The 25056-nt window shown below is 38.1% G+C and overlaps 2 protein-coding genes across 3 annotated transcripts in view; one reads left to right on the plus strand and one right to left on the minus strand.

Annotated features, from left to right (window-relative positions):
- The window catches only part of iqsec3a (IQ motif and Sec7 domain ArfGEF 3a), a 98864-nt gene extending 90514 nt beyond the window's left edge, over window positions 1-8350 (plus strand). The window contains exons 11-14 of one of the 2 annotated variants that reach the window (XM_023952352.2): window positions 254-412; window positions 2213-2305; window positions 3236-3279; window positions 7603-8350. In XM_023952352.2, coding sequence (XP_023808120.1) covers window positions 254-412; window positions 2213-2305; window positions 3236-3279; window positions 7603-8160 — 854 coding nt within the window. In that variant the 3' untranslated portion in view covers window positions 8161-8350. The remainder of the gene's footprint in view (window positions 1-253; window positions 413-2212; window positions 2306-3235; window positions 3280-7602) is intronic. The other variant, XM_023952353.2, reaches the window with a different exon arrangement.
- A 3836-nt stretch (window positions 8351-12186) lies between these two features.
- On the minus strand, window positions 12187-24900 carry LOC101175450 (sodium- and chloride-dependent GABA transporter 1). Its single transcript, XM_004083161.5, has 15 exons — window positions 24594-24900; window positions 20894-21261; window positions 20514-20645; window positions 20261-20361; window positions 19690-19799; window positions 19479-19611; window positions 18083-18217; window positions 17894-17997; window positions 17683-17807; window positions 17482-17594; window positions 15465-15596; window positions 15128-15230; window positions 14793-14893; window positions 14144-14311; window positions 12187-13229 (listed from the first exon to the last, which is right to left on the minus strand). Exons 2-15 carry the CDS (start codon window positions 21126-21128, stop codon window positions 13134-13136), a joined length of 1788 nt encoding a protein of 595 aa, XP_004083209.1. The 5' UTR covers window positions 21129-21261; window positions 24594-24900; the 3' UTR covers window positions 12187-13133.
- Window positions 24901-25056: the final 156 nt, after the last annotated feature.

A 25056-nucleotide genomic window follows, 5' to 3' on the forward strand; every position in this document is an offset into this window, starting at 1 on the left:
AGTTGTTAATTACTGTCTGTAATTATATGCCTTTTTTCTGATGTTTTTTTTAATTTTATTTTGTTTAAACAATGTTTTTTTGAGTAGTGTACCTAATTTATGTTTTTCCTGTAAGTTTTTGTGGTTTTGTTCCTCATTTATGTTTTATTTTGAATGGTGGAATTCAGAATAAAAGATGGACCTTTAGAATTTCTTTTTTACTCTCTCGTCTTTTTACTTATGTGATGGCTTTTATTTCCCATTTGTTTTTCAGACTACCCTCATGGAATCACCATCCTTTCACCATATGGTTCAGACAAAAAACAGGTACTTCACTTCTGTGCCCAGAGCGCCGAGGAGCTGCTCAAACTTGTAGAAGATCTAAAGGAATCAATCGCAGAGGTGTCTGAGATGGAACAAATACGTATTGAGTGTGAGAAGCTTTTATTTCTTTCATGCACATTTTAAGGATATTCATTTCTTATGGTAATAAGGGGCAACATAATTTGAGTTTTTTCCCCAAACCAAAATCTACACATTTCTCTGTTGAAGTGTGAGTGAACTTTCCTAAATTCCCTTTGGGGATATAAGTCAGTGGTTCCTTGCTTTGCTCGCTCTCCTGTTTGAACAGACAGAGCAGGCGATAAACAAAAGGTGGAAATAGGTCGATGCTCCTCGGAGCAATCAGGCATCTAAAGCTGAGCACAGTGCAGTTTGTTTGGTCCTGTATATTGACAAGTGCAAAAGCCAGTATTTCCGGAGTGTTTCTACAAAAATTGGGCATTCCTGCTGGGGAATGATATGCTGGAGCTGGCTCACTCACAGAAGGGGGGCCTGTAGCTCGGAGGAAGAGCAAGCATCAAGATATGGACACAGGCAGGGGACCAGGGATGATATTTATAGCCGGGGAGCTGTCCAAAGGAAACGCTTCAAGAAACTGCACATGCACCACATACAAATAATATCTCTGGATATAAAGTATCTCTGGATACTTTTAATTTCCAACTCAGATGTGTGTATTTTGTGGTTGGGTTACTGCATTCAGGCTCCATTTATCACTTTTAATCAAAATAAAAAGTCAAAAGTGGAGGCCCAAAGAATTCTGGGCCCCCATTTGAGAACCATAAAGAAAGTCATCAAAAGCAGCTGTTGCCTTTATTTTCTCTTTTAAAATTAAAGGAAAACAAAAATATAATTCAAGTAGAACATCCACAATCTTCAGCACTGAGGAAAAAAAAGCCATTGATTGATAAATTAGGATCCAGAACCACTTAAGTAGAGACAAATCCAGTACTGCAGATGAGACAAGGATCTGGCAGAGAACAAGTGTAAACCAAGAAGCTTATATAGACTGAGGATGTAATCAACAAATGGGGCACAGCTGTTGCAATAAGCAGAAACCAGGAGTTATCAATCACCAGGAAGCAAATTAGAGAACCGGGACAGAGCTTTAAGAATAATAACCCAAAACACTGCACATATAAAGAAAAACTTGGGATATTCTAGATTAGGAAAACCAATAAAAAAAGGAAAACTAAAGATTAGCACAGGTACTATTGTATTCAACTTTAATAACATTTAGGCAGTATGTTTTGTTGGGTCGCTATGTTTTTAATGGTCTATTAAAGGTTTTACATTGAAAAATAATGATGAAAGTATCAAAATTTAAGTTAAAATTTAACCTACAGAAATGTTTTTCTCCCATCATGAACTACAATAATGAGCATTCAAATGTGCTGCATCCAATAAAATTGCTAATATTTGGTTCATACTACAGTATTTCTGTATTTTATCATATTTTCTTCAATGATTTGTGATCTTCACTGGTGTCCATGGATTACATGAAATCTTTCCACCTTTATCCACCTTTGTCATGGTAGGGAGAACACGTCAATGTAAGGGTGGGGTCATCTAAGATAGCACAAGGGTTACATTTGTTGTTGAATATTTTTAAATCAGAATTTAAATGTGGCTTCGTAACTAAAATGCAAACATTTCAGTCATCGAATTAGAAATTATGTACAATTGACAACTAGTTTAATTAGAAAGATATGAAACTGAAAAGGAAATCTCAACACGAAGGAAAAGCAATCAGTGTGTGCATATTTTCACGTGTCTGCACTCGTTCTTGCAGACCAGAAATATTCAGATTATTATTGTCTTTTTATTGCATCACTCTGCTCACTTTTTAGCGATTAACCAAATGATGGCTTCTATTTTCTGTCCTCTGCAGGGGAGCTGGAAAAGCAGCAAGGAGCCAAAACACACTCAGTGAAGAGCAATGGCACACAGCTAGAGCTGCGAGGGAAGCAGGGCTCCCCGTCAGGTGAGTAAAAACGTGCAATTATACATTAAACAGAAACAGTTATGTCACTTTTTTTTTTTATATAACCTCATTTATTAACTTTACATCTGTATTAAATTATTATGTAGAGCCCTTTTGTTGCCTAAAACATTTGTTTCCATAAAACCTGTTTGGTATTTCAAAATTGTTTTGTTTCTACTGAGTCTACTGTAACTTCTTTTGATATATCGCCTCCTTTCCTTGGCTGTAATGAGTTCTTAAGGACTTCTGGAAAACCTTTTTACTGCTGGGTTAAATATTGCAAGTTCACAATTGAAAAAATACTTATAACCTTTTGCAAATCTGTTAAATTTTGTATATACGTTAATAACTCTCTTTACTTTCTAATAGACGCCTTTTATTACATTATGGCTAGGTTAAAAGTCCCACTTCAATCATTTTTTTATCTATTTATCACTGGAGGTAAAAACATTCCTATAGTGGTCATTTTGCTTAAAGTTCCCTAAAGTGATAAGACAAAACCAAAAAAAAAAAGAACTGTTTGGTTTTCTAGGACATAGTTTCTGTAGAGCTGTATGAGTTCATTAGAAATTATAAGGATAGCTTCAATATTGCTCAACATTTTTGCTTGACCGTAATGTTGTGAGGGACTGTAAGCTCGCAGGAGAGAGTGTAAACAGAGAGCTCTCAGCAACAGGGAGGGGAAGGGGGTGGAGTCGCTCCCTGCCAACGATCCCGCCCACAACTGAGAGGCAAATTTCTAATTAACTACTGCTGCTCTGCAGAAACTATGTCCTAGTCAACCACACAGTTGTTGTTTTGTTTTGTTTTTTGGCTAAAAATGATAACAATCATCAAATCATAATTAAAAGACACTGGGAACACTTTTGCAATAGATCAAAATAAAATCAGAGTGGGTCTTTAATGTTTTCCTTTATTTTCTTATTCCAGGAAAGCTGGAGTTAGATGACAGAAGTGGACACAATTCAGTAGAGGTAAGTCCAAGCAGACAAGCCCATGTCTGAAACAAAAGGTAAGTGAGTGCAGTCAGCATTGAGGCAGGAAAGGACAGGCCAGAAGTCCAGGATTAGCCAAATCTTCATGACTAGAGGAGTCAACCATGGGTGAGGAGTGAATGAGTGATTGAGTGCTGTTGGGTCAAGTGGCGCGGGCATGTGCGGCATCCCTATCAGACAAAACTATAGATGAAAAAAACTTCTTTGAGTTGAAAAAAATAAAAGATGATGGTTTGGGGAATTTGAACAGTTTGGGCTCTCACAGGGCAAAATGCAACTTATTGAGAGACCTTTAGCGGAAAAAAAGAGGCCAGGGATTTAAGTGGTTTACAGCGCTGTGACATTGTAAATAGCTGGTGGATACTTTTAAAACTCGTTTGACCTGAAGTCATGTCAAGCCACTCTTTGCTGAAGCTTCTGGGGAAACTTTCTGTGCAAACATTGCAAGCTCCATGGAGAGACGGCTGAACAACAGTACTACCGGAGATTTGCACTTACCAAAGCCTAACATGACCTTTCCACGTGCCTCATGTGGCTGTAGAGAATCAGTTTGGAATGAATGGCCAAAGACAGGGTCAGTCTGACATTTAATGGGTGTTTTATTCCTTAAAGACCCACTCCGATCATCTTATGATCTATTTTAAAAGCGTTCCCAGTGGTCTTTTAGTTATGATTATGACAGTTTTCGCCAAAATAAAAAAAAATAAAAAACAGCAACTTTGTTGTGTTTTAGGATATAGTTTCTGCTGAACAACAGTAGTTTATTAGAAATGTGCCTCTAATTTGTGAGTGGGACTGTTGGCACAGAACAACCTCACTCTCCTTCCCCTACCCAGTGCAGAGAGCTCTCTGTTTACACACTCTCTTGCTAGCTTACAGCCATTCACACACCCCAATCTAGCTTTACAAGTGCAGAAAAAATGGTGAGCAATTAGTAGAATTTTGAGCCAGATGCCAATTTAGATGAGGAAAACAAAGGAGTACTTGGATCTAGTTGTTGTATTCAAATTGCAGTTTTTCGTCTGCTCCTGATTCACAGCGATTAAAAGATATACCTAGAAATGCAATGTAAAATTTTATCGTCTTTATATATGTCCTTCATTATCAGAGAAACACCACAAGAACAACTGAGATGTGTGCTGCACATTTGAATCAAGCGCTACTTAAAGTATGATTATAAACAAGTGCAATTTTATATTTTGTTTCATGGAATTCTTCACAAAGCAGACTATTCGGTTCAAATAATTATTTTCCCCTGAAAAAAATCAATCTTTTTTTTTTGATTAAGAATAAATTATTGTATTTTTCAAAGTCGAATCTGTTAATTGTTCATAGTATGCTTCTTATGAACCTTTATGGTAATTTGTCATGGTTGTCTGAACTACCTTCACCAGTATTCTGCGCCCCCTTTAACCACTCTGCCCACAGTAAATGTCAGGGACTGGTGGGGAATCGCCAACTGTCAGGACAAATTTATCTTTGTATCTAAGAAACCTCTGCGAAAAAAATATCCTCCTTCTAACAGAAGTTTAAATCAAGGTCATGGCCGTTTCTGATACATTAGTGAATAGCAGTGGATGTAGCAAGGATGTCTGGGAAACAAGTTTTACTGTGACCCTCATAGTCCATTCCAATATTATATTATAGTCACATTATGACTTTAAAAAGTCATTAGATGTCCCCAAGTTTAGTAGTTATTTAGTTTAGTTATTTCACCAATTAGGTACTTTTTATATATTTTTCCCCTAAACTGCTAAGAATTACTCAAAAATAAAAACACTTCAAAGATTAACAATCATTAATCATTTAGTAAAGACCACTAGCTCAGATTTAAAAGTCACAAACAGAATTTGATTTGCAAAACATCAGTAAGGTGTGTCAACTTCTCATTAAGTTATTTCAATTAGGTTAACATTCAGTTTCTATGACTAACTAGTAAAAAATGTTCTAAGATAGTAAAAACACTTTCGAAACATTTGCATGCTGTCATAAAATGGAAAGTACAGGAACATTTTGGCTATTTTATTTCTGTAATTGTCACCCATGTTCTACAATGTGGGAATATTTTCAGCCATTTGTGGAACAAATCCACTCCTGCTTTGAACTCATAAAAAGCAGAGGAAACTCAGTAAAACACTTCATTTCTTTTTCTGCCTTGCAGCTCAGCTGCATTTCAGAAAATCATGCCGTTAAGGAGAAATAACAGCAGGCAGGCTAAAAAGGAGAAAAATTTAATGGAGCTATCTCACATAAGGTTTACATCAATGTCTAAAAATGAATCGCAGAACCCCAAGCCTTTGTCTGTCCTCATGTAACCCACTTTATATCGGCTCCATTATGTGTCAAATAAATTACCTCTGACATAATTTTCACGGTGCATAATGTTCAGGTTCTTGGTGGAAAACTGCATTCATACAGATGTTTCAATCAAAAACTGAGTGTCAAGTCTTTTGAAGCAGAAGTCTGAGGGAAGATCGGTTGCTTAAAGGTAGAGGAATTTGCAAGGTAGCACTTTTTATATGTGGCAGATAGTTTGTGGTGTCCAGTCTTGTCATTTTAAAGCAATTTTGAAAAATGTTCCATAAAAAGAACTTAGAGGGAGATGAAGTTGAGCAGGAGAAGGCAGGTAATGCATTGAGAGTCAGAAATTCTAGACAGGAAAAACAGTTTGCACCAAAAGTTGGGGAAATGTGTTTGGTAGATAATTTTTTGTAGCAATGCTATTTAGCAATGAATGTGATAAATTTACAAGTAAACAAACAACACAAGTGACTTCTCCCTTAAAATTGTTGAAAAAACTCAGAGGGTCATCCCACTGCAATTTAAAAAAAACGTACAGCCAAAGCAGCCTGACTTGTTCTCTTGTTTCTAATCTCCAACAAACTCCTATTAAGTGACATTGCTTTTCTCAACCAGCATTTGGGACATATCAGTTAATGTGGTTGTAATTTTTTAGCTATGGTCTTACCGCCCTTGGCAACGCATGTTCAAGCGACCATTTCCAATGAAAAGCAAACGTGCAAATATGGGCATTTTGGGGTTCAGTGTTAAAAACTCACACATTCTGACGTAACTTCTCAAGTTTTTACAACCTTTTTCAAGTTCTACGTACAAAACGTGCAAATGTAACGTGCCAGCTAAACCAGATCAAACTTTGACCAATCAGGGACTCAGATTTGATAGTTACATATCGATTCGGTTTGTCTGGTGAACCCAGACATGGCGATGAGCCTAACAACATCTGTGTTTGTTTTTTTCAAATAAAGATAAAGCAAGGCCACTCTCTTGACATGATTGTATTTAATGTCATTATTGACATTACTGTCTATACCCACTATTGCAAGGACACTAGCAATGAACCGTAATGTTTCCGTTTCATGCCATTTCAACATTTCGATGGCTAACTATAAAGATCCAAAGACTTGTCTTGTAGTTGAGTCATGGCATTCGGACTTAAAAACAAACATTTCGTCACTCTTCCTTCAACAGACTGGTGAAGCCACTTGGATAAGCAGCAAAACATTTCAAGGAAGAAGTTTTAAGTCCAGTTGCTATGACTCAACTTCAAGTCGTCACAAACCCCTTTTTTGTTATATTATACAATCCAAACTTCAATTCTTGGAGCAGAAGCCTGCTGATCAAATGTATTCAACAGGTTTATTAAACAGGTTTTCCAATCACATCAGTTTGACTGCTTAGGAGCATTGTTACAAAATAAAGAAAAAAAACTACCTACCAAACTCAAACCCAATGTTTCTTTTTTAATTTAGTTGGATAGAAATGTGACATATAAATAACTGTTACCTGTGGACATTTGTGGTTGTCAGTCTCCTCACTTTCTCTCCACATCTGCTTCCTCTTCTTGTTATGACCTCCGTCTGTGTCATGGTTTGCCTCACCATGGTGCCGCATAGTGGTTTGGAAGGGAGACACAGGGGCCCTCGAGTGTCCCCTTTGGAACCACGGGGCCCCCTCTGTAGCATTGTTCCTACCCCCACTCCCCAACACTGTTCTCTTCCCGACCCCGATCACACACTGGTGTTCCCAGCATCTTAGTGTTGCAGTGTGACCAGCACCTGTGGGGGTGGAGGGAGGGGAGTGTGCAATAGTCACAGTGATTTCACACCTCCACTGATCCTTTTACACCTAAGCCCCCCCACGCATGCCCTGTGAGTGTGCCTGTGCGCGTGTGCGTGTTGTGCGTCCCACCCCCACAAAAAGAAAAGAGGGCTTGACGAACTGTAGAGGAGGAACCAGTTTTATAACATTTGATGCTGTTCTCTTGGCTGTTTTCTAAACTAGGTGTCAATTCACAACAGGCTTCAGACGTACCCGCTCAGCAGCAGCAGCACGGCTCGGAGCCCTGAGAGTGCGGCCCTTCTTAACAACCGAGGCCAGCTGCTTTTCCAGCAGGGGCCCCTGGGGTTAACTCAGGGGCCGATGCCTCCACCTCAGCACATGCACAGTCAGTCAGCAGCGAGCACCCCTGCCCACCATCTACCCTTCCAGCAGCTTCCTCAGCCTGCTGCGAGTATGGCCGATTTGCGGCCCGAGGCGCTTATTCAGTGCCAGCAGATCGTCAAAGTTTTCATGTTGGACAACAGCAGTCATGGACGCGTGGAGGCCTTCCTCAGCCAGACGCCCACCCACCACTACCAGCATCGCCCCTTCGGCCACCACCAGCTCAGTCGGTCCGCCGCATCCACCCCTGTCCACTCGCCAGACGGCTACCATGGCAGCGGCCATCAACCACCTTTGCCTCCCCCACCTCCACCGTACAACCACCCTCATCAGTATATACCCCCAGACCCCCGACTCAGTCTACATCGGACCCCAAGCGGCTCTCGGAGCATGGTCTGAAAGGTTATTGGTTTTACTCAAATGTAAACATAGATTACACTACCACATCAAACTCTCACCTTTTCTGCCTATATAAAAGTACATACTGTACATAATGATATATATATAAATACAGAAGAAAGAGCTATAATGAAAAAATAAAACTACTTATATGCATATATTTAGAAAAATAAACTACATAATAAATCAAGATTTTAAATCTGAAAAAGAGAAATAAAGTGCAAATATGAAGTTTTACTTGTTTTCTCATGTATTTTGAAATATTCTGTAGTTTTAACAAATTTCTATAACTTTTGTGAGTTTTAACTCTTGCTAGAAAAACAAAACAAAAAACACTACAGATGTTCCACTTGTGGATGGATTCTTTGTAGTTCCAGTGTTCATCCACAAATGAATCCCTCAAAGTTTTGCATCGTTTCCAGCAGTGGATGAACACGCTCCATGGATGCTTTTGTTCGCGCCGGTCATCCCAGACCTCATGCTTCTGTTCTGAACGTGCACCTTCTGCTGACACTTAACTAAAAAAATAAAAATAAAAAAATAAAGAACTTGGGCCACAGTTTATTTGCCTCTACTAAATAAAGACTTCTTTGCACTTGAATGACCGCTAGGGCTGAAGAAAAAAACGTCTCTGCTTTAAGAACATAGTCCTTTCATGCTTTTCCCTCAAGGGATTTGAAAAAAATTGTGAGCAAAACAATTATTTATATGATGAACTTTGACCTTCCATTATGCTGTCCTGAAATAAAACAAGAACACAAAATATCATCCGACACTAAGCTGTTTTCTTATTTGCTTCTGTGTCGTATCGTGGCTTTGACTCATCAAAGAAGTTTGCTCAATTGTCACCAGCCGTATATCGTTTCACAACGAGGGACAAAGGAATCCAAAGGCAACTATATACATGGACTCCTCCAAAATCTCAACATTTGTTGGTTTGGAAGGCATTGTTTGTGTTTCGCTTGTCTGATCAACCATATTGTCATTTCCTTATAGGACATTTAGCTGCTTTATGAAAGAAAATGTTAAAAATTTGTAAGCACCTACAACTGCTCTAGACCTGTTCTCCCCTCACATAATGTATGTACAACTCTGTCATCCATTTTCACAGTTTTCGGGGAATTCCCTAAAAAGAGGTTTCTGGTGCAACTACTAAAGATGAATATATACGTTTGGATTTTCTTTTCTTTTATTGTCCCCGTTGAGTGTTATCCTTGAACTGATTAAAACCAAACATGTAAGACTGTACGTCACTACACTTCCCAGCTTTTTGTCTTTAAACTTTGTGACTTTTCTTCTTCTTCTTCTTCCAGACTGACATTTAAAAAAACAAACAAACACACAGCTTGTTTTGCAAAAGCTGGCATTGAAGGTATTTGTCGTACTGTTGTCGATTCTGCTTTAAATAAGAGTGGAACAAAAAAAAAATCCTTATCTGATCTCTCTTTGTTTTGTTCTGGCCTGGATTGTAAATACCACAAGCGAGCAGTGTCAGAACATAAAAGACGGCTATCTTTGGCCCTTTCGAATTATTATCACTCTGTCACGCATCCTTCAAAGGTCGGCATCTGCCACAGCCTGAACAGGTCCATCTTTAAAACAGACGCCCCACCAGGTACCCTGGAATTGATGTTGAGATAAATTATTTCTATCTGACCTCCATCTGTCTGATTTGTTGATGTATAATCAGAGAGCTGATGTAGCAAGGTCTCCCGTCTCATTTTTCTGCCCTTTTGCCTACTTTAGAGTTCACCTTTTGAAAGGACAGAGGTCGTTTTTGTGTGGGCATGCACACGTGACCCATTTACCCCACTAAACAAGTCGATCCATCTCTGCTGTGTTCATCCAAGTGATTGCTTCTGATACATAATGCAATAGAAAAAAAATAGTACTTTCAAATCAAAGGTTGATTAATTTAACACTTTCGATGGCTTAAAATAAACTTTCAAAGGTTATATAAAAAACTTTCCCATATTACATTTAAAGCTTTACTCATGAATTTTGCATTAATTGATTATGATTGTACGGATGTTCATTTGTTTGTTTAAATCAATGTAATTTCATTTTATTTTTTATGCATGACATGAGTTTGAAGGCCTATGGAACCTTGAATTTACTGTGCATGATTGAAATGTGTGAAGGATGAACCTTTTTTAGGCTTTATGTTGAACCTTTAGTTATAACAAGCAACTTGTCAAATTGATCAAATGGGCGGGGCAAGGATTCTTCAGTGCCTCGTGAATAAGAAGTTGCCTCTTTTTGAACCATTTCTCTCTCTGCCTTTAGGTACTCGTGGTTGCACAAAATCTTCTGAACTTGTTTTAGCACTTCAGAGGACAGAAGAACTGCGTGTACATAAGGCACAATAAAAAGACTTGTGTATTTGCGAAAGAAATCAATGTAGCATTTTGGATGTGTAGCAATTATTAAGGCACTTTTCATTAAGAATCTGACAAAAAAAAGGGCTCTGCCATACCAGCGCACTGCTTCACGAATGACATATGGATATCGTTGGGCTTTTCATCACTGTGTATGCTCATGCTTAGAAAGAACTGCCTTCAATTAGAGGCCATTCTTTTCCTGGATAGGCCAGTGGATGTTGAAAGCAACTGATAAGGACCACCCCATCCCTCAAGAGTCGGCTTTGAGCCCGTCTCTACCTGTCTTTCCACTATATCAACATGCAATTAAAGAGGAATAAAGTCAATTCACTCTAGTGGTTTGTTTCAGTTCTTGGACTTATTGGCAATATCTAAACCTTTTCAGTCCTTGTCACAGCTGACATATTCTGTCAGACAAAATCTTAACGTTATAAGGTAGTGAGTAATGGCATTTAAAGTAACAATGATAGAATGCTGTGTGGTCAAAGACAGGCACATTTCAAGGAATTGAAACATGGTTAAACGTTAAACGTTACGGTCACCTTAAAAAACCGTCATAATTGCAATAACCATTGTGTACATGGAGGTTTAGCTCTTACTGTAGGTATATGACAGCTTTTCGCTATAACAAAGTGTTGCATACCATATCATATATCAGCTGATTCACATTGATTTTGTAAATGGTCCAAGATTTGTGTAGTGTCAAAGAATGTGTGTTACTTAGGTGTTGCTGACGACAGCTCCAGAGTTAAAAGGTTAATGAGCATTTATATCAAAACGTCTCTCGTCTAGCTCTTTGAGAACTAAAAGTAACTTTTTAAAATAGTCAGTACAACCTAGGATAACATGTTGCTAGGCTACATCACCCATCCATCCATTTTCCAAAACTGCTTAATAACCCTTTCAGGGTCACTGGGATGCTGGAGCCCATCCTGGCATCCCATAGCAAGCTACTTCAGCTTGACTATAAAGAGAGTAAAAAAAAGTTTTTACTATTTTTTGAAAATGAATTAAGAGTCACTGGAAACCCACTTCAATCATCATTTGAGCTATTTTAAGTGTTCCCGGTAGTCTTTAAAAAAAAAAAAAAAAACATAATTTTCTGTAACATTGTTTCTGCAGAGCGGCAGTAATAGTTCATTAGCAATTCACCTCTCCTGGCTGTTATGCAACACTTTTTGTAGTAAAACCAATGTGAAAAATCGCTTTTCTCCACATAAATGGTCAAAGACTTACAGCAAGTCAAACAGTGTGTGTTATTTACCGGGAGTTGTTGCTGGAGACATATCCAGTGTTAAAGGTTTAAAATCTAATTGGTAAACAATGTAAACATTGTTTCTCAGTCAAGGTGTTGAGTACATGTGTTCTGCATGTTTACCCACCTACCTGCTTTACCCCCACCTGTAGGTGCTGATTCTGTTACAGTCTTAACAACCCTCCCATTCTGTATCATCTGCTAATAAAAATAAAAATTTCTGTTTACGCTTCCTCAACTTTGGGGTCATTAGCTAAACGGCTTTTCTATGATAAACGAATAGTCCTTTTGCAAATAACTGCTTCAGTAAAAGCATTCACCCTCCAACCTACTTTTTTCCATTATTTTAGATTAAAAACTGTTTAATTGAACACAAACCAATGAAGAACGCAGTTTCTGTGACAGTCTTTAATTTTATATACTGTTTATAGGAGTACAGACAGAGCACATCTGCAATACTTGTATATATAATTATGTTTTTATCTTATTTTTTCAAATTTGACATTAAAAGGAAGCTAAAAACTGTTGGATAAAGTAAAGCATTTCCAGAAACAAGACACAAGACGGGAAAAAAAGTCCCTAAATTACCTTGCAGCCCTTCTGCATCTCATTTAACAAAAGCTGAATGGTTTTTAGACACAATCCCCTTGAGTTTACAAATCATTATTGACTAAAGGAAAATTAAAGAAGCATAAAAAACAGTCACATATGTGCATTATCATTAGTTTAAAAAGTCCTTGACATTTCTTTCTATTAATCTTATTTGGTTCAAAATTCTGGACTTTTTTGTTTGTTCATAACAACAGTTGTAGTTCTTCATTTTTGAAACTTCAATCCCACATTTTATGCATGTATGTTAAAATTACTTTATTAAAAGTATTTATAACAATATTAATTCAATAATACAAAAATTAAATCTCAAAGCTGTCCGAGCAAGAGCTTTTGCATCAACATAAATAAAATACCCGTTTTTTAAATTTTTTTAGAGGTCCCTAAGAACGTAGAGAACGTATACATGGTTAACCCAAAACTAACTTTTTTTATTGGCATGAACATGGTGTGTTTTAAAGTGAGTGTTTGATTGTTCATTTTATCTATACTAAAGCATTCGGTGCATTTGGGTGAGCTAAATATTTGCAGTCAAAGAGCATGCTTTTTAGCCAAATTTCCACTGCAACAAATAATTCATCTTCACATTTTATATTTTATGCATTTACATTAATTAACCATTTTCCGGCACAGTTTAAAAAGGCTAAAGTGCTTTTTTCTGGGGATGAGACTCCCATTTGTTAAATGTTAGTGCAGCAGTCAGATCTGTTCAACATTAGCGACCCTGGCTATACAGGAGCTTCGCCCACGCTCCCTACACGTGTGAGTTCTTCACGCTCCAATGGCTTCCCTTCCTCCTGGGCAGTTGTCATCCTCCGCCAACGCTGGCCATGCAAAAGAGAGTTACGTCATGTTCAGATAAAGCGCTGAGAATTGATTTTCGAAAGTCTGTTGCAATGAGGTCAGTTGGGTAAACCAAGGATATGACAAGATCGAATAAAATATGCAGCATGCTTTCAAGTTTTAATCAACTCCTACTTAGTAAAAGACAATTGTTGTATACATATAGCTCTACATATATAAAAATAAAAGAAAATAAACAGTTGTATGACCCAAGTTACACATTTTGATGGTCCAAAGTGTTGGAATTTAAGCTTATTTTGATCCATTCAGCTGAGCCGGTGTGGTTAATATTTTAGGCAATTTGTGCATTTTGTGGTACAAGCATCAAATTTGATAAGGATGTACGTTAGGATTCCCCCTTTCAGAAAAGCATGTTCGCCACAAGAAAAATTCAAAATGGCAGCCATTTATAAAGATGGTGGCCATACACTTGATTGTTACAAAAATATTCAATGTCTATTTGCCCCAGTCTCAATAATATCGGCTGTTCATCAGCAAAATGAAGGTCTTTAAACTTAAGGGGTGCCTAAAGAATACGATCATATATATGTCATATATATATATATATATATATATATATATATATATATATATATATATATATATATATATATATATATATATATATATATATATATATATTTAAAAATCTTAGATTTTCTCGTAGCAAACATGTTTTTTCTAGAGAGGGGAACGTCCATGCCAAACTTGGTGCTTGTATCACAAAATGCACAATTGTTTTAATAACTGATTTCACAAATTTTGATCCAATAGCCATACCTTTAAAAGAATATCTACATTACAGCAAATAAATGGATTTCAAAGCCAGGGTGGCTTATCTGCTTCACAAAAGGTACATACTAATGTAATAAAAAGTAACAAGTTTTATTTGTACCTGTTTAAAGCTGCCCTTGGTGATGCAAAACATATAGATGACATAGCCAGGGATCAATACCATGGACGACATAGCCATGAACCAGCCAATCACTTGGCCCCACATAGGAAACACATATTTCCCAAGAGTCAGAGGGGTCATCTCGATGGCACTAAAGGTGAACACTCCCTGCAAAATACAATTTCAGCTTGTTCGTTTATTGCACATCGTTTTTTGGGGGTATACATTTCATTTTTTAAAAGGTTCAAAGTAACAGGTTATGCCTTAGTCACATACACCCGTATGGGGGATTGATCCACTGATCTATACAGGTTTTTAGGGTTGTCCAGGCCTGTGGAGGGTGGAAGACAGGAGATGCTGCATTTTAAAGGAACTGAAGGATTGTCTTGCAGCCCACGGACATCGCGTATCCACCTGCAAGGGTAGCTGTGACTACATCTGGTTTTGTTAGAATAACAAAGTTGCAACTTTAGACATGTTTTTCCTTTGAGAGACCATGCAATGATTGCAGCTCTTTCACAAATAGCATAAATCATTTAACTAGATGGCCCCGCTGCAGTTTGACTGCCTTTAATTTATTGCACCCACACAAATTCATTTGGCAGTAGAGAGTTTACAGAGGTTACATCAAATATCGTTCTTCTCCTACCAGACAAATGAGAGGCGTAAAGACCAGCCAACAGAGCTTCCACCAGACACATGGCCTATAGCCGATCATGTCCTCAATGTTCTTGTAAAATCTTTCAGCTCCTGTTACACAAAGAGGAGACAACAAACGAATAGTGCAAACACAGAAACGGCCAAGTGAACAGAATATCCTCATAGAAAACAGATAGTGGTAATTTCCTGTTTGGACAAACACACTATGTATGGAAATCTCATCCAAATAATTAAAAATAGTGCTCATTTTAAATTTGTCCTGCAAGCTTTGGTTATATTCTACAATAGCTTGTGAGTGACAAAAGATAAAAATATTTTCCTCACCATAAAACCAGGATATAGAAGTGGTTTCAAAGAAGACGAGGAACAGCAAACACATTCCACTGGCAGAGTAGTAATCAAACATCTTGAACACGTACAGACCACCCTGGGAGATTACAACACACAAGCAGACATACATGCCGAGAGGCTGCTTTTAAAAGCTCGATATTAACATCTCAGTCTCTGTTTGAGACAATACCGATGATGACTCCACACAGCAGTTTCTAGTGTTTTTAAGTTATTTGAGGAAAAGGTTTGGCATTCCACTATGTGAAAAATATACAGGAGTTCTGAGGATAATATATAAAGATAATAAATGCACTGAATGAAGTCTAAACACCTGAGTGATGTTGGAGAAGCCGATGATGAAGGAGATGAAGCAAACAATTAGGATGAAGACCTTTTTCCTCTTCCTTAACACCAAAGGGTACTCATCCATGAGAGCTGTGATGAAACCCTCAACTGTACAGAACTAAAACATAAAAATAGACAATCAGATTATGATAAGGTCACAAATACAACTGCCAGTGGGAGGCATCCGCAGAATCTTCAAGATTTAATGCCGCTGCCTTCATTTTTTGAAAATCATTGGCATAGTCATGAATGTAGATGGCGGCAGTCAGTCAGGCGGGGATGACACCATTATGAAATCAGGCGACAGCTGGGCGGCCACATGGCGGTGGCAGACGGATTGCTGGCTGGCAGCAGCTTTGATTGGACAATTTTTTAATGTCTCCGGACGGCGGCAGTCCATATCAAGTGGCACGGGTCTCCAGCTCCCCGGTAGCCAGGGGTATGTAAAAAGCAGCACACATTTTAATTTTCTAGCATCAACCGCAATTCATGAATACGCAGGTTTCAGAGTGTGGTGCTACCAACACCATGATGAGTTTTGTGCTACATCAATGTCCATTTATTTTTAGGACCCACGGTGGCCAGGGCAGTCACATTGATGTGTGGTCATCGTCAGAACCTCAGCCCACGTCAACAGCCAAATGTCCAAAAATTATCTGGTCGCCTTGAATTTTTTTTGTTTTTTTTATCTCCGCGGCAACTGCGTGTGGGGTGTAAAATTGCAACTGTCACCTCCCGATTACAAATGCCGCTGCGTGTGCCCCTGCCGAATATGCTATACTTGCATTTAGGTCGCCTTGGGGTGACATTTTGGGATATGTGATCGTAGTGTTGGTGCCCTATCTCTAACAACCTGCAATTCTAATGAACCATAAAAATGGTTCATTTCCATGATTTTTGTGTTGGTGTTAATATATTACAACTATTAAAAATACTTATTTTTGCAAAAATTATTGCAAATATCAATCTCTGAATTGTGCTTTATTGTCTGTTGGTCTCACAGACTCACAGTTTTATGTTAGAGTTCTTTTGTGCTCATCACCGACCATAAATGTCATTAGATGTCATTCATGAAATTATAACATATTGTGATGGTGTATTCAGAATTTGCTGTTAAAAATAAAGCTACGCAAGACAAACAACAGGAATATATATTTATACGAGATATATAAAACTTAGGATAGTTAATCATATTTGATTCGAAAATATGTATCTATACGCATACATATGTAAACAATTTAACTATAATTACTACTAATCATAAATAACCTTTTAGCCCCTGTGCATACAAAACATGATACACTGAAACCATTGATTAAGTTTAATTAATTTGATGAAAACCAGTTGATGGACGTATTGAAATGACAAAGAATATAAACTATTCTTATAAAGGAGATCAACACTTCAAAAAATTCCTGAGTCATTTATTTTTGTCCCACTAAATAAATGTAAATGTTTGTGGGGGGTTTTCTCATTTTTTTTATTTTCTGTGTTAAAAGCCCCCCCAAGTATTTGTTTTTTTTTCAGTCACAGTCACAGTTTCAAGTTTCAGTTTCAAGTACCTACAGCTGCTTCTGTTTTAGATAATTGGCTCTTCATCTACTTAAGTCTGTGGTTTTTCAGTTGCTCATTGTTGGGTTGTTTGTTTAGCCACGCTGGTTTTTTGTCTGTTCGTTACAATTTTTTGTGTTGTTTTGTCCTGTTTGCAATTTTTTTTGTTTCCTTAAGTCATGGTAATATTTAGTAAAACTACATTTTTAAACTTCTATCTGTCCTCAGGTCATTTTCAGTCTGGAAAAAAAAATATTTCCTTAAAAATATTTAAGAAAATGTGTAACAGTGAAAACCATAATGAGGGTGAAACAGTTGAACCCTTTTTTTCCTTTTTTTTGGTGAAAAGAATTATTCTGGTCTCATTGGACCAATTAAAGTCTTTTTCATGCACTATGTTATTCAGTTAATGATCCATGCACGATGTACCTTTTAAGCAAAATTGTTTTTACCTGACTGTCCAGGCCAAGCATCAGTAGCATGGAGAAAAAGAGGACAGCCCATAGAGAGGAAAGGGGAAGCTGGGTGACAGCCTGAGGATAAGCTAAAAATGCTAAGCCGGGCCCTTAAAAAAACAACACATTTACGTTACATTAACATGTTTGGGTTTTTTTCCAAAGTAAAATGTCCGTAGTTGCTAAAATAATATGTACCAGATGCAGCCAGTTCCTGCACAGGTTTCTTTGTTATGTATGACATGAAGCCCACAATTGAGAAAATGACAAGTCCTGCAAACATGCTGGTGCAGGAGTTGATGCAGCAGACTATAATGGAATCCCTGGAAACAAAAAATATGATTAAAAGAAACAAAGATGGAAACCCAGAGATATTTGGCACCAAACCATATATTTTGTTTTTCTGTACTTGTAGACATCATTGTTGTAAGGGTTGTAGCTTCCCAGTGCAATGAGTGAGCCGAGACCCAGTCCATATGAAAAAAAGATCTGAGTTGCTGCATCCAGCCACACCTAGTGAAGCCAAAAACACATAAATGTTCAACCTGTGCTAATGTCAGTCAACATCATTAGACGTTGACAGATGGAGCACTGATACCTCAGATCGGGCAAGTTTATTGAAGTCTGGAGTAATGTAGAAACGGATCCCGTCGATGGCACCGGGCAGTGTGATTCCTCGGAAGAACAGAATGAAGAGCATGACGTATGGATAAGTGGCTGAAAAATAAACCACCTGAAAAACAAATGACAGATGCATTTTTTAAAAATATCATTTTGCATAAAGAGGCAGAAAATATTTTCCTGCATGGTAGAGCATTAAAGTTACCACTTTCTTTTCTGCCAGACAACCTGTGGGATGTGCTTGCAGTTCTGGTGCATAATGATTATACTTAATTGGTGCAGTTCGTCCAGGCCAGGTCCCTTGGGGAATCCATTTTTCTCACTTTTCTCAGATGCTTCCCATTTAAATCCAATTATCCCTGACAGCAAATGTTTCTGCCCATAATCTCAGCTTCATCTTGTAACCTAAAAATCCCTGTCATGCAAGGCAAAGTCCTTTTTGCTTTTTTTCACATCTCGCACATATAAACCACTTATCTGTTTTTAAATGGCGTTTCTGCAACTAATTCAACCTGAGTAAAATGCAATGGTCAGAATTTGAGAGTAAAATTAGGATAAAGCATCCAAACAAAAAATTGCTGAGTGCAATCACAAGGTTGTTTTTTTTCCAAGTAGATGAAAGCGATGATGCAAACACTGTACAACAATATTTGTACTAGGTGAGAAGCAGGAACGTGGTATGAATTTTTCATTTCTTCTGACCCCTGGAATCCTGTACAGTCACAAGGGGCCTAGTGCGTTTCATTTTTATGCTGTCCCTTTAAGTGGCCTCACAATTCTTTAGACAACCACAAGACACACACCTGTGCTCCCTTTCCTCTATGACCCTTTTGACAACCATTACAGACACACTCCTGTATGGGTGCACATGGCCAAGGCTTAAGATGCTTAGCCTCATCACATTGAAGGTATTGCTTTATTTGCAATTCTTCTATGAAGACCACTTCTGGCCAGACCTCTCCAGACAGTAGATCCCGAGTCCCAATGGTTTCTGCTAGTTTTGAACTGATGATACCACTGAACAGCTTTTGATTTCAAAGGGTAATAGCTCAATGCGTCTTCCATCAGTTGCACTAAGTTTGCTCAGCCGACCGCTGCTTCTACACTCAACACTGCTTGTTTCTTTGAGCTTCTTCAAAAGAGTTAAAATTTCCAATTTTTAACCCCCAGTCTGCTTTAAGATTCATGTCTTGGAAAGACTTTGCTGATGCATTAAAGCAACTGTGTCTTGTGGTCATGAGATAAAATTATCTCAGCCAAATTTAAGCTTCTACACAACAGTTTCTGTCCATCTTCATTTTTGGTTCCAAACTACCGGTACATGTGACATTACTGACATTGCAATTGGACAAAAATGTGTTGGGAAGTCTGACCTTTCCAGTCCATTCCACTCCTTTCCAGATGGAAAAGTAGACAAGGGTCCACGCTAGAGCCAGAGTGCCCACTAGAGGCCAGCGCAGCTCTCCTGGTTCCTCCAGACCACCAGTCAGCTGGTGCATGTTACGCCTGTAGAACCACACAGGGACACTGAATCTCCACTGAAAGAAGAGCAAACTGATTCCTGTGCTTAGAAACAGGACTTACTCCCAAAACTCTGTTACAGCACTGGAGAGGTTTGTGGTGTCCGTAAGGGAGTAGTTGGAAAAACAGTTAACTGTATTCCAAGGGTTATTACAGCTCTGCCAAGGCAGTTCCTGCACACAAATAGATTAAAATCACATTGAAACATCTTCATTTGGTGTTACAGCATAAAAATCTATTTTTTTAGATTTTTATTTTTATTTTTTACTCAAAAGTAAGACTTATATTCTTCAATTTTTTTTTTTTTTTGGCCACCAGAATTAGAAATTGAGGCTTTATTTCTGAATGGCTGTAGTAATCCAAAGTAATCCTCATTTTGGGCTTTTTTTTAATACATAGGATAAATTTATGTACATATATTTGGCTATCACACAAATGTAAGAACTATTAAAGATAATGCCAATTAATTCATTTTATTAGATTAGGATTGGAAAAAAGTGACCAAAAATAAACATGGAGGACTTTAGGTATGCACATTGTCATTATATGTCAACAATGACATCATTTCTTCTCCCAAAAAATATTAATTGACACTTTTTAATGTTTGTCTCATGCAGTGGGTACAGAAACGTACCGAACTAAAGGAGTTAAACAAATAATATAGAGCCCAGGCAATGATGACGATGTAGTAGATGTTGAGCCAGAAAGACAAGACCACTGCAGCCAGACCAACACCTGAGATGATGGGACAAAAACACATCAGTACCACACACCACACTTTTCACTGAGCAGACACCAAAAGAACAATGGTGGCAAAACAAGACAATTATCAAATACAAGAAAAACTTTGTACTATATATTTCAGTGAAAAGTGTACAGGGTGCCACCTTTCATCATGGGAATGAGTCTCCACACCCCAAGTCCCCCCACTGATGTGAACTGTCCCAGAGCTGTCTCCAGAAAGAACAGGGGAATCCCAGCAAACACCAGCGTCATGAAGTACGGGATGAGGAAGGCTCCTGACCCATCAACGCAGCCAGATGAAGAGCAGAAATCAGTTTGTTAGTGAGTTATTAATATGCTTAAGAAAAAATCTTAAGTACCTGACTTGTCTTGGCTTTTCATTATAATAAATTACATTATTCATAGTCTTTATATCTGTCTCATGTGGAGCAATGTCACTAGTTAATATTTTAACAGGAAATTAAAACTATTAAATCAACATTTACTGGTGATACACAGGTCTTTCTACCATTTTCCTACTTACCCCCGCCGTTTTTTCCACATAAATAAGGAAATCTCCAGACATTTCCTAAGCCAATAGCGTATCCCACACAAGACAGCAGGAAGTCAAACTTTCCTTTCCAGCTCCCCCTGTCAGGAATGTCTTCGTTTTTCTTGTCTGCAGAGGGAGCTACACCATCCATGTTGTCAGTGGGGACTGCTTCTTTGACTTCCGATGGGGAGTTCAAGTCCACTGTACTCTTCCCAGTCTTCCCCATTGTGGCACAGCTGCAGTCCACAGAGGATCTTGCTGCCTGCGATGTACTTTAGACTCCTTCAATGTCTCACTTTGGATCTGGATTTTGATTAACCAGAGCAGGGATGCGTTGACACGTTAACTGCAGAGAGGGCCTGAAAAAGCGCAGGTTTCACTGAGAAGTTACTCATTGCTGAGCTAAAACATCAGATCACAACTGTAATTTGCTACATATTCTCATTGTTCATTTTTCCTATATGTTGATAAAAGATCAAACTTGTAAATGTAGTCAAGGATGCCTCAAAATCAACAGATCTCCCAGAGAAGCTAAGAGACATTAGATGCTAAGTTAGGCAGATGTATAGTCTTTCAGACACAAAGGCCAACTGTCCCAGCACAGATATCCAGACCACCCTTTTCTCAAGCATCTTCTCCACACTGATGCTTCACGAAGTATGGCACACAGATTTGGTAACCCTCAGTCCTTGGCCTCTTTGAGGCCTCTTATTGCTAGTCACACTGAGCATTTGACGAGTATTCAGGAACAGGCTAAAACACATTTCACTCATGGTGTTCACACTGGACTGTCCCTTCTCCATACTAGCTCATGTGTGCCACCTACAGTTGGAAGAGGCTTGATGCAAAATGTCAAGGCAGGACAAATCTTGCAAATCTTCCTCTAGGCTTTTTCTTTTACAGCTCTATGCCAATATATGAAAGATTTGGTGTCATGTGATTCCAAACCGCAATTAACTTCCCCTTTGTGATCCCTTTTCAAACGATTGGCACTTCTGTGAATTAAATATGATGTCACCTATACATCACTACCAAATCCAAGTCCCTGATTGGTCAAAGTTCAACCTGATTCAACTTTAAAGGTTCCTTCAGTGGCTGCGTTTCGTATGTAGAGCCCAAAAACAGTCTCAGAAATGTGTGTACCGACGGATGAACGCGAGATATTTGAATGCAGATTCCCGAAACGTGGGTTTACATAGACTTTGCAGAGGGTGGTGTGAACATAGCTTTACAAGAGCCACAAGCTTTTAAGCTAGGAGCCTTATGATGTCCTCCCCATCTGTACCTTTACACTAAATACTTGACGGTACCACAATGTCCAAATCCCTGAAGGTGGCTGGAATAGGGTTTCCACTCATGTAAAACCTGTTTTTAATCAGCTTCATGTATGTGGTCATTAGTACAATTTTCCTAAACATTTAATGTAGTATGGAATGTAGAAGGACTCAGATTTTACAGCAATGGTTAATCAGACTAAATTGCATCATTGTTGACTATGCACCAGCAACATTGTCCATCTGTCATAAAACAAGAGACAGCAATGATTAAATAGTTTATATTTGTGGGAAAAAAAGAATGAAAAATGTCTAACCCAAAACAGGCCAATGTACTTTTTTTAAGACCAAGGACTAAGAACCTTCACAAAATGTTCCTTATTACCAAACCAGAATGATGTTTCATTCATAAAAGTTAATCTCCCAGCAAAAATGTCCTGGTTCAAATCCCAGGTGGGACCTTTCTGTGGGGAGTTTGCATGTTCCCTTTGTGTGTTTTCTCTGGGCACTCCAGCTTCCTCCCAAGGTCCAAAAACATGCTTCGTAGGTTGACTGCTAATTCTAATTTGCCTCTAGGTGTGACCTGTCCTGGGTGCACCCTGCTTTTTTCCCAGAAATAGCTAGGATAGGCTCCAAAAACCACAAAACCAATTAAGCGGGTTTGGAAAATGGATGGATGGATGAAATAAAATCCACAGTAAAAATTTAAACACGACTTTTCATGTTCTAGGTCATAGATGCAACAAGCATTGGATCAATGAGGATGATCATGTTGAGAAGATTTAATAGTCTGGTTATGGGCTTGAAGACAAATTCCTGTTCTAAAACTTCTTTGAACTCATCACATCTAATCTTACTTGTTCATGTGGTGCAAAGATCAAGAACAGAAGCTCCAGTCAGAATTGATAAAGTCAAAACCATTTTTAAGTAAATAATTTATAAAACACAATATTTTTTACTAAAGTGAGAAACAAAAAGTGTTATTTTGTAATCCTGGGATACACATGCAAATCAAGATAATCAAAATAAGGACTTTGCAAGACTTTGGATTTGTAACTCTGCGGGAACTGTATATTTTATCATTGAGTTTCTATAGGAGTCCTCCACCCCCCCCCCCCCCCCCCTTCCTAACCAGCAAACCATCTGGGCGATTAATCTTTGCAATCAGATGAAACATGTGAGACATGACCTGTAGATCTAAAAGCTTTAATAAAAAGCTCATTCATTCCTAGAGGATTGCTGATTGCACTAACTTCATTTCACCTTATCTGTTCAGCCTTTCTGTTCTGGAGCAGTAAACATGCATCACAAATTTACTCAAAGGGATATTATCAGAGCTCTTCTGCTGAAAAACAAACCAAAACATTAAATAACCAAATATTGGAAATAGACCATGACGTCCTGGACAGAGGCTTACTTTTTACTTCCATATAATGACTTTCTGAGCAGTCCTTTAAATTAGCTTTAAAAATGACACTACTGATGCATTGTTTGCAGGATTTGAATAATGGATAACCTTGATCACTGGACCTCCATGCTGCACTTTTAAATATGGTCTACTTTGGGGTAGTAACACAGTGCCATTAAAAATAAACAAAAAAGTGGGAACTTACTCATCACAGTAATTTTAAAAGCTTAAGAAGTTTATTTGTTTGTTCACTGGAAAAAAATTGAACTTGAGCCTAATATTGACTCATTCTTGGCTTTTGATATGATTCTGGCTGTTATATCATCCTGATCATTAGGAGGAAGTTGCTGATGTTTGTAAACGTTGATTGACCTAAAAATAGTCTGGATTGCTAGACGCAATCAAAGTTAAGTATGGATTCTCTAATAAAGCAGCTCCTAAAAAAGAGAGGAATGTCTAAATTACACGGATTCATTTCGGTTTTAGGATGTTTTAGTTGTTTATTATAAAACACAAGTTTTGAAACGTTACCTAATAAAGATAGGTTTAGTACAAATGGAATACATGGCGTGACTAGTAATCATTGGTTGTGCAGAACTGATAGTGTGATCAAAGATAAGTGTTTTTTCCATGCTTCAAATAAAATGTTTTCAACATTTTCTCCACTTAGATTCAATTAAATTAATTAATATTACAATAACAGTAATCTCAAAGGGCTTCAAACTGGTAGCGTTGTAATAAACGTGAATCATGAAAAACATAAAGTCATACAGTCAATAGGTAATGGCTAAACTAAACAGACTAAACTAAACTGGGCATCCCTGCATAGATTCAATATGTAAAATTTAAATGAATAAAATTAGAAGTTTAATTTCCATTTGTTCACAAAAGCTTTATCTTGCTGTTGGCTATAAATACGTTTATGGCCAATCTTTTTTGGAGCCATGTTACTCCATGCTACAACTCAGTGACATGAAAAATTACTTTGCACAACTGAGGTTTATCTTACCTGTCAGGCTTCCAGCTCCTCTGTTAGGTTATCAGCTCCAGGGTTCCACCTGAGCAGCACTCAAGTCTCAACTCTTCAATGTGACATCTAGAGAATACATTTAAAAGCTTCTGATTCCTCAGGTTCGGTCGAACCCAGTGTGCTTGACACTCTGTTTGGGTTATTGAAACTCACTGTCCTGTTTTTAGGATGTAACTGGTCCTGCAGTGGGTATCAAGCGTTTGATTATAAAGTTCGATCCATTCACTTTGATTACAGTTGAGATCTGACTAGTGAGGCCCTGTGGCCATCGGGGGATACAAACATCAATTGCCCAACTCTGGTGGGGAACTCTTGCAGCATTGACGGTGTGTGTTTGTGCATTTGTGTGTGTATTGAAAGCTGCAGTCAGAACTGGCCAGCACTGTTACCATGGTATTTCTTTACAGAGGAGGGCCTGCTCAATGAAAGAACTCGTGGAGTT

Source organism: Oryzias latipes, chromosome 23, assembly GCF_053564925.1.
Source record: "Oryzias latipes strain Hd-rR chromosome 23, Olatipes_Hd-rR_3.1".
In the NCBI taxonomy this organism is placed as follows: domain Eukaryota; kingdom Metazoa; phylum Chordata; class Actinopteri; order Beloniformes; family Adrianichthyidae; genus Oryzias; species Oryzias latipes.